Genomic DNA, 17,639 nt, shown 5'->3' with positions numbered 1-17,639 from the left:
AAGGTCATATAAGCCTTATTCAGTTGGAGGATTACAAAACTAGCAATCACGAATCCGGGAGAGGCCCCGCAGTTGTGATAGGTATATATTCATATTATGTAATATATATATACACTGCTGGAATGACAAGTGTCCACATTTCCGGTTCTTTATCACATTGCGTGACTTTCATATGAACAGGACCTTCCCATTTGGGATCCTTGTCGGTCAGTTTCTGTTATCAGATAGTAGAGCATCGCCAAACCGGGTTATATAGTCCAACTGACCGGTACTCCAAAACCTGATTGTAGACTAGTTCCAGTACATTGTAAATATTGAACGGTTACGTGAAAATTACGAGTTTCCCAAAATAGGGTCGCTTCGCTTGGTCAGTGGAGTTGGTAACATTGATTACACAATGAATGTATTGTACGAAAGTTAAACATTTGAAAAGGCCTCATTTAGATTGTTGACATATTCATTCTAAAGAATGGATTTGGACAGGTTGGGCTGAAACCTCCATATGGGTAGTAGTCCTGCATTTGAGGGATAGTAACCTCATGGTAAGGTACTTTAAAAAACAGCAGTTGATTGGATGAACAAGTAAGTAATTGGTCTGCTGTCACTAGCCAGTTATTAGTAATCATGATGTTAAAATCTCAACCAGTCCCCTTAACCGCTAAAAGAATAGTCAACTCATTTATGACCGTTAATTATTTTAAGCCTTCAGTGGCCAATAACTGTGCACTACACTATAAGAGGTGCAGTGTAGATTTCAGAGTCACACTTGACTTGGCATGATCAGGTGTTACCTCTGCAATTACACTCATCCAAAAAATGGTCATATGAAAGTCTTACCATGACTGTAATGTATTTAATTTAAGTAATCTAAGGGAAATAACTCTCTTTTGTGCTATTGTAATGTACATGTGGTACAAGTTATAACACCACTCTATATGTAAGACACAACATCATCTTATACTTCTCATGTGACACAATATCTGTAAAAATAACCATTTCTTACCATGTCTTGACATAAATGTCAGTTATTACATCATAATTCACCACATTCATTAAAAAACATTAAACACTTGTATTTTTGTCACATGAATTTTCAGTCATTATGGACAGTGAAGTTGTGAGAGATGGACGTTTGATGGAGATGGTGGATGAGAAATGGCGCGAGGATAAATTACCTATGGAAGATATTGCAGTGCCACAGATGGAGTTGCCAGAATTGGAACCCGACAATGGCCCTACCAATGAAACTCTTCGAGAGCAGGAACAAAAATGGACAGATTTAGCACTTTCACGACTCCATGAACAGCCACCACTTACAAACTGTAACAGCTGAAAATCTTGTCACTGATTACTGTGTGTAAAGCAAGTAGACTCAAAATGTCCATCACTTACGACTGAGGACAGAAATGTAAATTTCAATATAGTCAGTCAGAATTGAAAGATAATAATGAGGAAATTGCATCCAAGATGACCCCAGCATGCGTCAGTTTGATGAAGGCAGGATTTAACACAGAATTTCATCTAAGAGACATTTTAATATACAGCAAGTTACAAAATCAAACGGTTTAAATAGAATTCTCAGCATATTGATTTTTGACATATGTTTCATAGAATAAACTTTCATCAAAAATACTCTGTGTGTTTGTCCCATTCTTCCAGTAAACAAGTGGTTATTTTTAGACGTAATTTTACTGACAAATCTTGATCCATTATTCAAAGGTCTTTGGTATTCTATAGAATTGGCCTAATATTTATTACTTTTAAACCAGGACATTTTAGTTCTAGCAATTGTCTTTTGTTAAGTTTTCTTATTTCCTTTAAATATAAAGCATTACTGCAAGGTATGTTTGAACCTAGATTGCGGTAATGTGTATAAAATTAAATTTCCATCTTGCAAATTCCAGAGATTACACAATGTATGGTTAACAGTGACAGATTATAAATGAGGATCATGTGCCTGGAGTTTTCCAAAAATATAGACCTATTAGCTGTATAATTTCACAAACATTTTTCAGTCACATTTTTTATTTAGATGAAACGACTAACAATAGTACAGCCCATATTACTGCTGATTTTACTCTTTATTTCAAAAGTACCAGGGCTCCTCAAGATGAAAACAGCAAGTGCCTTAAATTTGTACTTGCTAAAATGACTTTTTACTTGCTATTATCACAAATCTCCATGTTCAAATAATGTGTTTTGTTTTGTGATTTATAATGTATTACCTTGCTTCATCCAATATATATCAACATTATAGAACTGCTTTGTCCCAATATTTACACTTTGAAAATCAAAACAATTTAATTCTGTGAAATGTTAGGAATACACAGGCACTCGAAGTTTGCATCTGATGAATCCACTCGCTAAAAAAAAGCAAGTCTTTATTTTTTCTACTTGCAATTCTTGGATTTCAACTTGCAAATAGCCAGTAAAAAGCCTAAAATTTGAGGTCTGTTGTAGCAAATTTGCAGAGGCTTTGCCGTCTGCCTGCTTTATATATAAATGCTGACCAATTGGTACATGTTGTAGGCAGCATATGTCCTATTCTAATACCCTTCATTCGGTGTCCTGTGTCATGTGTTGTTTGTCCGTAAACAATTTAACACTTTTGACTTCTTCTCTGAAACCCCTGACCCAATTTCAATGAAATTTTGCAGAAACTTCCCTGGCCTATGATGAACCAAAATTGTGAATTATACAGTCCCTGCCCCCCAGGGGCGGGGCCAAAATGGTTCAATTTGACTCAGATTTAAAAAATCTTCTCAAGACACAGGTATGATACAATCAAATACTCTTCATGAATGGAAGCACCTTAAGGTGCTTTACCAAAATTGTGAATTTCATGGCCCCAGGGTCTCGCATGTCTCCGTGGGGAAAGGGGTACAGTTTACTGTAGTTTATACTGGAAAACTAGATTTTTAGCACAACTTGTTTAATTTCCATTGGAAATATTTCAAATTTGGTAAGAATTATGAGTGAAGGATGATGGCTTGATGGTATGCCGGTTTCCATCCTGACTGACACCCAAGGGGCTGATGGGCGGGGCCAAAAGGAGTCAAATTGACTTAAATTTCAAAAATCTACTTCTCAAGACCCAGATATGTTAGCATCAAATACTCTTCATGAATGGAAGCATCTTAAGGTGCTTTGATTACCAAAATGAGTCTCGCATATCTTCCTGGGGAGGAATATCACTTTATTTAGACTCTACTGCAATTTTCATAGAAAAATAATATTTTTGAGCATAACGTTGGTTACTTCCGCACTAGAAATAACTTTTATAAGACTCTGTATAGGATGACAGATTTGATTGTATGCATGTATTGACACTGTCTTTATTCAGTGTCACAATTTCTGTTTCATTACACTTGATAACTATACTTTAACCTTTATATTCAATATTGCTTATATCAGTGACCGTCAAGGCTGCTAGGACTCCTGTTTTGCATGTGTCAATTCCTCTGAAAAAACCATTGATTATAGAAATTTAAATCTGACCAGGGGGTAGTATGACCCAGTTTTGAAAGGATACACTTGTAATCTGAGCCAGCTGGAAGATTTACAGCTGCTTTGTTCGTTTTTAGAACTCTTTCAAATGACTTCATAACTAGTGTCAGTGTCTAAATATCTCTGCTATTTTCAGTATGTATAGACATACTTGGTGTAAATGCCCCCTGCTGGTATAAAATTGAACTTTGTATATGAACCACATCAGGAAATTTGGAACTGAATAAGACATTTTATGCAGAGAATTGAGTTATTACATTGGTTTGTGAACTGTTCACTTGTAAATTTCTGCTGAAATCACCTTTCCATTCCTTTAATTGGCTAATTCCTTGTCGAGTTTGATATAAAGATAAATATTTAACACTGTTCAGTTGATAAGAAACAAACCTGGTGTGGCTCAATCAATCGTTGTAGAGCTATTATTTGTAATTCACGATAGCTATAGATGATCCTGATATAATTTCCACAAATAAAATTTTGTATGTTTGTTTATATGATGAGTTTAGGCATACAATTTCTGTGATAATATGAGTAGATATCTTTGAGTACTTTTTAGAAAAGCATATCATGTGAAATCCTAGCTAGTGCTGTAAAGAGGTGCTTATTTAGATTACATGTATCACTTTGTATCACCGTAACATAACAGATGTTTTGTGTTTACATATCACCATAACAGATGTTTTGTGTTCACATATCACCATAACAGATGTTTTGTGTTCACATATCTACATAACAGATGTTTTGTGTTTACATATCACCATAACAGATGTTTTGTGTTCACATATCACCATAACAGATGTTTTGTGTTTACATATCACCATAACAGATGTTTTGTGTCCTACATTGTAGATCTCACTCTTCTCTATATGTTTTACATATATGTTGTAGATACCTACTTGTAGGAGACAATCACAACAAGCTTAGGATTCCGAAATTGTTATTTTTTATTCTCCGTCTACCCGTAACATATGGGTTTCTTCAGGACAACATTAGTGTAAAATCAACCCCTAAAGGACTAAGAATATGGTGACCTGTACATTGTTACTTATGGCATTATGAGTATAGTTCAAATAACGAGAACTCGAAATTCCTGACGGACCTCCAGTGGGTCGTCAGGTTAACGCTATCACAGAATAATCGCTTAATATATTAAATGTTCATGATGTTAAATTAAATTATCTGTTATAGTCATTACTTTCCTGTGTTGTAGAAAGTGTCATGGCACAAATATAAACAGCTGTTTCACAGATACATTATTTATGTAACATCTAACATGTAACATATACTGTACATCTCTGTGTTAACATCTGACAATGTGTTCATGAAATATCACTAGAATATCAATAATGATATCCGCCTACGTATTTAGCTTGTGTAATTCCAATCTTACCCCAGATTTATCCGTAAGATGTGAAGGTTTTATACGTTGGTCCCTAGCTGTGCCCTTTAGTTTTCGCAATGATCAGAATCTCAGATTTTGAATATGAAGTTTGTTATCATTTTTTTCTCAAGAAGTAATGGGTGGACCTAGTCTCCTTTGGTCCCAATTTGTGCCTGTTGAATTTGTGGACTGATAAAATACAAAATATAATGACTGGCACTTAGCAATACTGGATTTCGTCTATGAAAGATAATTATCACTATTTTTTTAGAAGTATTTCATGGATCGTTTTCAAATGCCATATGTAGACTATGTAGCTGTGACCAACAAAGACTTTCGGGAGGCCATCTCAGATTTAGGCTGTGAAATATTTTTTACACTATTTCAAGAGAGGATTTTTATTTTTAAATATCATTAGAGCAAAAACAGGAGAAAAGAAGGGAAAAGATCCAACTTATACAATGGTGGGTGCCAAGATCGGTCCAAAGGCTAAACATGCCCAACTTAGAGACCAAGGGGTTCTACATATAGAATGCAAAAATCCATCAATTGGTTCTGAATAGCCACAAATTTTCAGTTGTAAAACCTGAAGATAGCTGCTTGGCGGCCACCATTTATTTCGGATCAGTTCTAAACTTATCCTGATCAACTAGGGACCAAGGAAATCTTAAGTGAAATAATATGCGCCTGTATTTTGCTTTCTTTAAACAGGTATTGCAACTGTTAGCTTTCAAAATACAATCTGGCTATTTGTCGGTTATTTTGTTATTCGATAACTTCCAACATTGGACATGCACAACGAACGAATAAAGAGAACATACAAATAATGTAAAATTTTAGAGTGATCGATCCGAAAGAAAACAAATAATAACAAAAATCATTTATAGTCAGAGAGACGGTCACGATGACGGGCGATTTGAACATACTTTGATGATGGTAGGCTCAAACACGCGTGTATGCAATTAAAGCACGAAGCATTTCAGGGCAAACGATTGTGGAAAATTGTAACACTGCTGGTGTTTATACATAAAATGCCTTCAGTCGACAACACCCGGAGGTAATTGCAGCAATTGATAGTACATCTTAGATTATGACAAAAATAAGCGTTATGGTGACAGAGAGGCATGTCACGACAGTGAGGTGTGTTTTCTCTCTCAGAAATTGTTCAATCTTCTCTGTCAGAAATTGTTCAATCGTCACGACAGTGAGGCGTGTTTTCTCTGTCAGAAATTGTTCAATCGTCACGACAGTGAGGTGTGTTCCCTCTGTCTGGTTACTCCACTGTTTATCAACTCATTGAAATTTATCATAATAATTGTTTAATTCTTGAAGAGAAAAAACATGTTTGTTTTGTGTTCATTGATATATCTAAAGCTTTTGATCGTGTTTGGCAGAAGGGATTGTTGATTCAGTTAAGAACAACAGAAGACTTGTTGGCTAGGTTAGAAAATTCTCTTTCAGATAGAAGACAAATAGTATTTATTTCAAACGCACTTGTTGACTATGGTTTCATTAAAGCTGGAGTTCCACAAGGTTGTATCCAGAGCCCCTCATTAATCCTGATTTATCGTAACGATATTTCGGATGTTTTACAATCGGCATCCCGGCAGATGATACTTTATCAATGGGTACATCTTCTTCCTAAATTAGAAACCGAACTAACTGGGCAAGGTCATGGCTTATCAATTTAAACAAGCAAACGAAGTTCTTTTTGAAACAAATTCAGTGCACTTGATTGGTGATATGGAATTCAAATTCGATGGTGTATTTTAACATCAAAGTGATCATCCTAGACACTTTGGTGTCATATTCAAAGCCAAAGGCAAATGGGGTGACCGCATTGAAAATATTTACTTTTCAGTTATGAAAAAGATCAATGTTATAAGAAATTTGAATTATGTGCTCAAACATAATGCGTTGATAAGGATATATAGGACTTTTATCTTACCAGTGGTTGCATATGCTAAGTCATTATAGGACGGATGTAGTGTAGATGACTCTAATTTATTAGAAAAAGTCCCGTGTTAGGCTGCACGTATCTTAACACGTTTACCCACTTATGCTATAGTAACATTTTTTGATGTTGAAACAGGTATTCAAACACTTTCAGTTAGGAGCGAAAGAAAGAAGTTACAATCTTTGGATAAGATGAAAAGTGGTTAAGCTCCTGACTTTTTGCATTCTTTATTACCTCCAGCAGTTGATCAAACTATTCCCTATTTGGTACGAAACAAACAGACAAGATTTTGAAATTCCGCATTTCAGACTCAAATTAATTCTTCCTTTCTTCCTTCCACAATTGACTATGAAATACACTTGATCTTCGTCATCTTTGTGAACTTTCAAATCTTCTGTAACCTAAGACCAACCGAAACCGCCGGTTAACTATGAATATTATGACAGGAAGTTAAATTCACACAAAGACTGAATCATGACACTTACGAGACAGACAGGTTACGTAGTTTACCTCCGGAGTCTTAGATAGAAATACTGAGACATGACATGACACGAGACAGACAGGTTTCGTAGTTTACCTCCAGAGCCTTAGATATAAGAATGAGACATGACACTTACGAGACAGCCTGGTGAATTAGTTTACATCTAAAGTTTTAGATAAAAGACTGACACACGACAATCGCGAGACAGTCTGGTGTAGCAATTTGCCCAGTACCTATTTATTCACATTTCCAGAGATTATCAGACCGTTAGGTAAGCCGTTCCATTTGTCTCTCCCCCCTACAGTCAGAATGTCTCGTTTTAGGCTTCTCTTCATGTCTGTGATCTTTATCCTAAACACTGATTGCTGATATGGTATCGGATATGTTCTGTCTTTTCATCCTCTAATGTAGATATGGCAGTCTAAAGTTTTCCCATCTTTCATTAGCCATCTCTGGAGTAGAGAAGGACTATTGCAGACATGATCCAAACTGTTTATAGACATTGCAGAGTAAGGCTCGCCACAGCCATAGGTAGGTATCCGGGATGCTAGTTTTTATGAGTTCGTGTTGATATCAAAATGTTGAGTCACTATGAACGATGCCAAAAACGTACAAAGGTTTCCATTTAACTCTTGAATGATTCTTGTTTGAAATTTCATATAGCGCATGGACCCCAACAATGTTTTGAGGTTACAATGTATTTCACACCTGTGTCTGTCGCTGAATACTTGATGGTTATTCTGAAATTTCAGTTTTGAAATGCATATTTTTTCTTGTAGTAATGCCTTGTACAAACATAATTTGGTATAGGGCAAACCGGATTTTTCCAACAAAGCGTTTATTTCAAATAGCCGTACGAGTCATTTGATGTAGAATTTAGGAGGTCTGATTTAAGATTTATAATGGAATAAAATGGACTAAGGCTTCATTAATAGGCGGACATATTTCTGTTAAGTATGCTGTTTTGTTCGTTTGATTGTACACTATAGGAAGCTCTATGTAGTTTGAATTCATGATGTATTCATAAAACTACCACACGTAGAGGCAGAAAATATAAACAATGAGACGGGGAAATGATAAAATTAGTATTTAGAGGTAATTTAGGGTGTGTATGTGGTATTTTATTTATACTAATGAAGGGTATATTTAGCAAACCCTGGAGTATCGAGGATGCATGGGGATTTACATTGGTTCACATGTACGAACGTGAATAAAGCCTGGAAAATTCGGTCCTTCCAATGGATGTCGGGATTATATTGTTCTGGAGGCTATCGAAGTTGTTTAAGCTTATCTAAATGAAGGAACATTAGGAAAACATTAATGTAGCTGTGCGTGGTACACTCGGTAAAAAAATTAAACAGTAATAGGTATACCCCAATATTTTCAGTACCCGGATGTTTCTAGTCACACATCCATCCTGCAGTATCTAGAATTTAGTCGTATAGTTATAGCAGTCATTCAGAAACATAACAACGTAACGCCATCATATAATTTTCAGTTTGTTTATTGTCAGAGTTTATCACTTCATTTATTGCATGCACTCTTAAATATTTCATCGAAATGAATTGATGCAATCACATTTCAACTCTCTTTCACTTTATAAAGTGATTGTTTACAATAAATTATGTGTCTGAATTCTTTTGTAAGTAGGGTACTACATACAAAGGCTTATATCCCGGAAGGATGCGATTTGTGTTCTCACTTTCACTGTCTTCAAAATCATACATTTGTAATTACGATTTCAGAAATATGCAGTTGATCATGAAAAATGTCACAAACAAAAGTTTTTCCGAGAAACTCGATTACAGGGAGGTAACTCGCACTGTTTGAAGTACTTCATCATACTTCTTACAAATTTTGAGATTCCCTTTTTTCAGACAAAATTGAAAATGAGTGAAATTTGATAGTACGTGTTATATAATTAATAACTATCGATACAAGCACTATAAATCACATTTACTGATATAAAATAACAGTAAAGGCTCATGGATGCCAGCGCTATAGGTAAAAATACTAGGATGTAACATGTGTATCTATGAAAAGTCATTGATCAGCTGTTATAGCCATCAGATCCTGATAATTATGTTCTAGTTTATCCTGCCTAGATGTAGGTAACTGATTATGGTAATCCTACCTAGTTAAGATAATTCTACCTTAACATTTGTATATTATCCTGTCAATACCCCTGTAATCCTGTCAGTGTTTATGTAATCCTGTGATTATCGAGTCGGTATCCGGATAATCAAGTCGGTAATTAGAAAACCTTTCATTATCTATAAGTTACCATGTCAATATCCCTGTAATTCTGTCAGTAGGTAGGTAATCCTGTCAGTGCTTAATTAACCCTGTCAGTACCTAGGTTATTCTAGCATTATCTAGGTAAACCTATGAGAGGTGTTCTCTGAACGCAAACATTTTTTTTATTTCAAATAATAGGAAGGTGTTGTTTCAAAACACAGTGGCAAGATAATTAAATACCGTTTCATATAAGCTATCTTTTTCGCCTGGATTTTCACCTGAAATTTAACCAGTGTTTCACACAATACATTTTCAATTTTGAAAACATTGAAATGTTGTTATTTACAGCAATAGACATGTGAAACTTTAATAGGGAGAAAGTGAATAACTACATTTTACAATAAAACATAAAATTAGTTTACAAAACCAGAAAATATTAGATTGGATGATTTAGCACTAAACAACACAAAGAAAGACTATGAGACTTTTTTTAAAAAAATAAATAGACTTCGTTAACAGAACAAGGAAACAGCACTTTATGGTTTGGAATGTTATGAACACTTAAGCTGGTAATGATACTGAGCGCCGAGACAAAATGCGTACATATTGTCATAGCAACCAAATGGAGTTGGATCACATTATTATCAAAATGTTTGTAAGTTTTTTTTGAGTATTAAGAAAATGCGCCAAGCTACACTGTTTATTTTGAACAGGGCACGAGCATGTCTACTTTTGACTGATATAAAAATAAGAAAGATGAATTATAGTGTACTGGTTTCTACGTATTATATGGCTAAAAATGATAAAAAGATTAATTTTTACACATGTGCGACATGTTTATGTAGAATAGTTATTATGATATTGATTCGCATTAGAAAATTATATATAATGAATCATTTGAAATCTGATGTCCCAACTACACCAAAAGAGATATTTCTATTTTACAAAAAGTGTCATTAACTTTAAAATAAAAAAATGAGTACCAAGATGTAAGTATTACAGGTAAATTTACCTGTTGGAACTGATACTACTTTAGGGTAACGACTCTAATCCTATCAAAACAAACTTAGTGCAGTCATTTCAGCTCCAGGAGTAGTTATCTCCCTTGTGTCGTACGGTGGCCTGTACGCGCCGTACAACGTTCACACAAAATTACGGCTTTCAGCCGCTAGTTTTAATACTTTCCACAATTTAGATTTCTGTAGATTTTCAGTATTTTATTTATATATCGTAATACTTTGTGAAAATTATAAAAGTCGTTCTGTTGTAATTAGTTTGAGGTAGAATTTTATTTTGATTGTAATAACTGGCCTATAGGGAAATTGCAAATGTTAGCGATTAGAGATATACACTCCTGTAAGTATTGAGTTAATCGTTTCGGTATCTAGGTAATTGTGTCGGTATCTAGGTAATCATGTCTGTATCTAGGTAAATGTGTCGGTATCTAGGTAATTGTGTCGGTATCTAGGTAATTGTGTCGGTATCTAGGTTATCATGTCGGTATCTAGGTAATTGTGTCGGTATCTAGGTAATCGTGTCGGTATCTAGGTAATTGTGTCGGTATCTAGGTAATTGTGTCGGTATCTAAGTAATCATGTCAGTATCTAGATAATTGTGTCGGTATCTAGGTAATTGTGTCAGTATCTAGGTAATTGTGTCCGTATCTGTGTAGTCCTGTCGGTATCTAGGCATTCCTCCCCAGACGGTTGTTTTCTCCGGATCATCATGTTTATTTCATCTTCAGAGATATAGACACCCTCTCCTGTAATATAAAAGACATCTTTTCGTTAATTGACCAGCTTTGGCATTAGATAACGGAAATAAAGCTGGTCACGTTTGCTTGTAAAGTCGGTAATTGCCAACTTTACAAAACGTCGTTATTACAAGTGCTGGAACAAAATGGCAGGCTTCAGTCATGTGGAATGGCGTTTGAGGGTGTAAGTGAGTTATCAATCATTCTAATATTGCATTGAAGTTGAACCTCTTGAAGCTAGTTTCAAGGAGTTCGGCGTCTGATGGTATCACTGACAAACTGGACTTCAAATCCGAAATTGACGGTAGTCCTTAGCTATCTGTTGTCTTATGTAAAGATGTCCGCTCAGTATTTCGAAGGCCTGTTACACCTTAGTCTGATGATTCGTAGGCTCTATAGTCCAAAAACCCTTAATTCCTCAGACAACTGCAGTCGATAAATTAAGCATAAATAGACAATTAGGACATTTAGGGTGATGATATAATGAATTAATGGACGAGGATATGTAAAATGATGATATTATAAGTTAGATTGTCACTTACTGACCCTCTATAGAGCCATAGAGGGTCAGTAAAATTTATAGGAGGCGAGGGCGGAGCCATAGAGGGTCAGTAAAATTTATAGGAGGCGAGGGCGGAGCCATAGAGGGCCAGTAAAATTTATAGGAGGCGAGGGCGGGGTCATCGTATCGAGGACCTTTTTTATACATTAATAATCACTGTATCATTATGTTGTTTCATTTATTGTATGTATAACAAAGACATCAAAATTTAACAAATCAGTCTGATACCAGTTCCAAACAGTAACTTCAAAATACATTCCTTCTTTTGAAATAGATCTCAATATGGCTCAAACTTTTTTTCATTTGTTAATGGTAAGGTTGGTCAGTTGTTTTCAGTGCCTTCAATGTTGCCTGGAAAAGCCAATGAAAATCAAGGGGTGCATGGTATTGAGGATAACTGATCAAAGTGAACTAGGTCAAAGCTTTGTATGTTATTTATACAATATACAATACATGTACGACTGGAGTTAGACTTTTACAGAAATTATGGCTAGTAAAAGTTTTCGTAATTTCGAATTGGTCATTAAACAAAGTCTTCTCGTCCATAATAATTTCAGGTGCCGCAAAACAAGGTTTTACGTACTGTGCCACTATATTTTTCTCCGTCATCACATGCGTTCATATATGCAATTGAACTGCCTCATTTTCAAAACTTTCCCAAGGTGATATTAGCTCTTAATTTGAAAATGGTTTCCTTATAAACTGAATGGTCAAACACGAAAATGAAAATCAATTGTGAATATCGGGATAGCATAGAAACGCATCTGGAAGTACATATAACACGTGCAACCAATAAAAAGAATGGTGTTTATACTGTGATGTCTATTTAATATATTTGGAGGGTAAGCTTTTCTTATTCCACCTGTATCACCTTTTGAAAGTACAGATCATGCATTGTCTATGTAACGGCTTGGTCTAACGAGACAAGGATTGCTGAAATAACGCACGCTGACCATGATATACATGTCACCGTGTTTTCCTCAAAATTATATAATAATAATGAAACAAAATAACATGAACATCTCCCATGACAGATCAGGTGTTATGTTATCTCTGATTTCCTTTCTGAATATGACTTGTATCCTGTTAGCATTCAGAGATAGGGCCGATGTTGGCTGAATAACGGAATGTCGGCTATACATGCCATTTGTCATACTGATATCAGGTCAGTGCCATCAGACCTTTATTGCGTTTCTGACTATGTTGGAATGTTCATGTTTCTTTAAGAACAAATGAAAACTAGGACAGAATGAAGTTTTGCAGCTTTGGACAACTGTTTACACGTAAATGAATATTCATGTAGATTGCATAATGCAAGGTTAAATCGGTCTCACAGCGGGCCAATATCATCTTCATCTTTAAGGAAGTCGGTCCGACGTTGGTCCGATATTATCAATATGGCAACTTAAACTTAAGTATATACAATATTTCAAAACAAAGTAATTGTGTAAAGAATATACATAAAAATATTTGATGGCTATATATTGGTATAGGTAAAAAAACCCTTCAAAATCGAAATTAAAAGACTTCAAGATTAGAAAAAACTGCTTCGAGCGAAACTCGAACCCATACATTAAGATTTAAACGGCTGATGAACTGGGTTTATGTAACTCTGAAAACTGCCTACTCATTTTCCTTTGTTTGGTAAGGAAACGTACTATTATTCAAGGGATTGTTACAGACCAGACAAAACCAATATGAAAGTGCAAGACTTCTGCGTTTGTATTTGTGAAATGCTGAAATATCGATATATATATACTAAAATATTGACCCCGACATTTCTCCTGTCACACAAGATTGACAGAAAAAGATTCCTGTACACGGGCTAAGGTCAACACAGCTAAGGCATTTCAGACAATTTAAAGAAATTCATTTTCAGACCTTTTTCTTTTCTGTTTGTTAGGGAGATAATTGTGTTCTAGTTTAAAATGTGGCTTGCATCATCAGGAACATGATATACAGAAACACAGTCCCAGAGAAATATGTAGTATTTAAATAATTTAGAGATGCTTCATATTTTTACTGTTCTCATCGGAGTTGAGGATATTTACTGTGTCTTATCCCACAGGTGAACCCCGCAATTCGCCATTGATAATTGATAAGACGTTTTTCGTTAAAAGCTCGGCGGCCATAAAAAGGTTTGGTTCTGCCACAACGTCATCGACGTCAACGTCTCCAGTGGGATCGCCAACGTCAATTTCAACACCACAGTTTTCACAGACGAATCTAGATTTTGTCTCAACAAGAGCGATGGACCCTGTAGACTACTGCGACGTCGTGTGTTCTGCCTTAGTACGATTTTGTCCTAAACTCCAATGTATACTTACTTTCACACTTCAGTATATATCGTCACTTTCAAAGCCTCCCAAACCAAGTATTCCTTTACAGGCGAGAACAACAATATCAAGAATATGAAGAGGTACAAAGACCAGTCAAACCGAAACTTTGATTTCATGGATTGAAAAGGATTACATTGATAATTTATACATGATGTAAGTTAGTTATCAATCATTCTAATATTGCATTGAAATTGAAACTTTTGAAGCTAGTTTCAGGGCGTTCGGCGTCTGATGGTATCACTGACAAACTGAACTTCAAATCCGAAATTGACGGTAGTCCTTAACTATTTGTTGTCTTATGTAAAGGATGTCCGCTCAGTATTCCGAAGGCCTGTTACACCTTAGTCTGATAAATCGTAGGCTTAATATTCCAAAAACCCTTTAATTAAGCCTAAATAGACAATTAAGACATTTAGGGTGATGATATATTGGACAAAGATATGTGGAAGGATGATATATTGGACAAGGATATGTGGAAGGATGATATATTGGTTTTGGATATGTAAAATGATGATTTATTTGCTAAGGATGATGATATACTGGATGAGAATATGAAGAATAATGATATATTGAATTAAGATATCTGGAATAATTAATTAACGGATGATGATTTGTACTGTTTATGTTGAAGTTCAATTTATGCAATTCATATTTTTTGGTTGACATATTTGGTTGGCGATGAAATAATTGTGATTGTCGAAACTGTTCTATGTATTGTTTTAACTATCAGTTAACATGAACTGCCTTAACTGTCCATCATCTTAAAAATACATTGTAAACTTTTAGTGTTATGTTCATCCATATATAGTATTTTTAACGTGTAAATTCACTCCTGTTTTGGTGTAAAATTTATGGTACCACCATTTCTGATGTAAAGTTAATCACAACAAAGAAAAGTGTATAGTATACCGACATTTGGTGTTGTTTCAATCCTAAATCGGTGTAAATGCACCGTAAGGGGGTGACTTTACACCAGATTCTCACCGAAAAATGTTACTTTACACCGTAAGGGGATGACTTTACACCAGAATCTCACCTAAAAGACACGTGACCAGTAAGCAGAGTGGTCACTCTCAACAGAGCTCCGACGAAAATGTAAAGTTCCCCAACATTTCTGCACCATGGAGAGTCATTTCAATGTCTGGGAAACTAAGAGCCACAGAGGTAGCTTCATGGAGGAGAAAAGATGGTAAAAATGTCTGTACTTAATAATATAAGTCATTACAATATTTTCTCAGGTCACAGTTCACTTCAGTTATGTCAACGTTACCTGTACGTTTGATTTCTGAAGCCTATTAATAAATCGATAAACAACTCACCTGTGCTCTGGTTCACCAAGTGCACGTACTGTGCACTCTAATGAATGTGTACGAGTAAGTATTTGTGTACTGTCTATGTAACAGGAGCATTATAATAAACACTGGTAAAAGAGAACACTGACACCAAACCACGTCGTCGTTAAAGTCGAGATCACCAAAAAAAAATAAGCTCGATAATTCCTTATCTCATTGTGACACTATGCTGGACGGAAGTTATCTGTCTGTGGACTTTTAGCACCATAGTCCAATCATTGCCATGAACCATATTCCGCCCCAGCAACTCAGCTTCCTGGGATCTCCAATATTGCCCCTCTCCCAAGGTCTTGCCCAACTTACACCGCATATGACGTCAACCCCCATCACTCAGCCTCCCTCTTGCACTCTGACTGACCTTGACATTTAACGCATTGCCCTTAGTGTCCGAAATATGATAATACCTGACAGGCTATGGTGAATAATGAAATCGTGTCTCTTAAAGCTGAAATCAATGTAAATCTGAAAATGACGATCTTAAAGATAAATTAGATGATCTCGAGCAATACAGCCGTCTGGAATGTGTTAGATTTTCTGTATTCGAGGAGTCCAATGGTGTCGAGAGTACAACGGAAATGATCCTCGATGCGGTCACCAAACTCCCAGGGGTAGTTCTCAAACCAGAGGTCATTGTAAGGCCTTATCGTGTTGGTCCAAGAATGTGCAATAAACCACAACAGATAACTGCTCGGTTGTCTAGTCGAGACGCGAAACGCAATCTAATGATGGCAAGGAAACACTTTAAAGAAATCCCAACTTATAAGCATATAACGGTAAATGAGGATCTAACCAAGATTAGAAACTCCATCTCTTATAACGCCAGGAATTTAGTGAAGACCAAGAAAAATACTGCAGACCTGGTCAATCGATGGCAAGATTTTCATTAAAAACCTCGCGGACGAAAGAATTTCTATTCGACGTGAGAGCGATCTCGTACCCTACGGCCATTTCGTCTATAGGAATGGTGTCTCGGTTCCCAAATCCGGTGGTGGAATGACGGACTGTATTTCAGACTAATCATATGTATCAGTTCGCGATCTGATTCCGATCGTAAGTGTCTCTACCCACTTTACGTATCCGGGTTTCAGGTAAGTCCTGCGGTTCCAACTTTCAGTGGACTTTGTTAAAGAGTTGCAACCTTGTTACTACTGAACGCTGAATACTGGCAGCGTTGTTGAACTTATCATACCCGGTCGTAGGATATGAGAACCATTATATCTATACCTAACTTTAACTATTCATTAATGATTGATCTTACATACCGAAATCTATCTTGTTACTCTGAAGTTTGCAAGCCAAATTTGCTGCACATGTACATATTTAATACTTATCTTATCTCAACTACTCCATGGTGCATAATATCCCCGTATGTCTCTTTATATGTGTATACACTTTGTTGTTTTCATTACTTTTGTCATTGGAATGCCTTACATCCAAGTCCTGATCATGCATTCATTTTTTGTGAAACCTTTAATTATTTATCTGAAAATCTGTTTGAACTCTCAAGCGTAGAGTCTCTATCAGTTGTCCTTATTAATAAACTATTATCTATTCACAAGGAATCAGCAAGGATTGTTACTGGAGCAACAAAATTAGTAAGTATAGAATTGTTATATAAAGATACATGTTGGGACACATTGGCAGAAAGCAGGAAAAACCATATGATATTCAAGCTCCACAACATGGTCTATAACCATACTCCGTCTTCTCTTTCTAGCATACTTCCACGGAGAAATTCCGAAATACATAATATGAGAACTAGACAATCAAATCAATTATCTACCATGAAAACTAATACCAGTTTCTACAAAAACTCCTTCCTTCCTTCTACTGCCCTTATGTGGAACAATCTATCTACCACTATTAGAGAAAACCCCTCTGTGTCTGTCCTTAAACTGAATTATCTTTTGTACATGTGGTTACATTGAAGACACCTTCCATTATTTATTTGCTTGTGAAAAATAAAAATACACAAACATAAGAGAACAATACATTTGGTTACTCAATTATGATTTAAATACTAAATGTTTACTCGGGGGAAGTCCCGATTTAACTATGAAACAAAACGA

The 17,639-nt window shown here is 35.7% G+C and overlaps 1 protein-coding gene across 3 annotated transcripts; it reads left to right on the top strand.

Annotated features, from left to right (window-relative positions):
* The first annotated feature begins 13 nt into the window (after positions 1-13).
* LOC132548040 (anaphase-promoting complex subunit 13-like) lies at positions 14-1,592 on the top strand. Of its 3 annotated transcripts, none has more exons than XM_060211874.1 (2): positions 14-81; positions 1,098-1,592. In XM_060211874.1, exon 2 carries the CDS (start codon positions 1,103-1,105, stop codon positions 1,331-1,333), a length of 231 nt encoding a protein of 76 aa, XP_060067857.1. In that variant the 5' UTR covers positions 14-81; positions 1,098-1,102; the 3' UTR covers positions 1,334-1,592. The 3 variants fall into 3 exon arrangements, with proteins under 3 accessions (XP_060067857.1, XP_060067849.1, XP_060067865.1); XM_060211866.1 differs by lacking the exon at positions 14-81 and adding an exon at positions 158-206; XM_060211882.1 differs by lacking the exon at positions 14-81 and adding an exon at positions 240-582.
* The last annotated feature ends 16,047 nt before the right edge of the window (positions 1,593-17,639 follow it).

The sequence above is a fragment of the Ylistrum balloti genome, unplaced genomic scaffold (assembly GCF_031769215.1).
Source record: "Ylistrum balloti isolate Yb309-2 unplaced genomic scaffold, AGI_CSIRO_Ybal_v1 Utg369614, whole genome shotgun sequence".
Taxonomy (NCBI): domain Eukaryota; kingdom Metazoa; phylum Mollusca; class Bivalvia; order Pectinida; family Pectinidae; genus Ylistrum; species Ylistrum balloti.
This window is presented reverse-complemented; position numbering and strand designations above follow the sequence as displayed.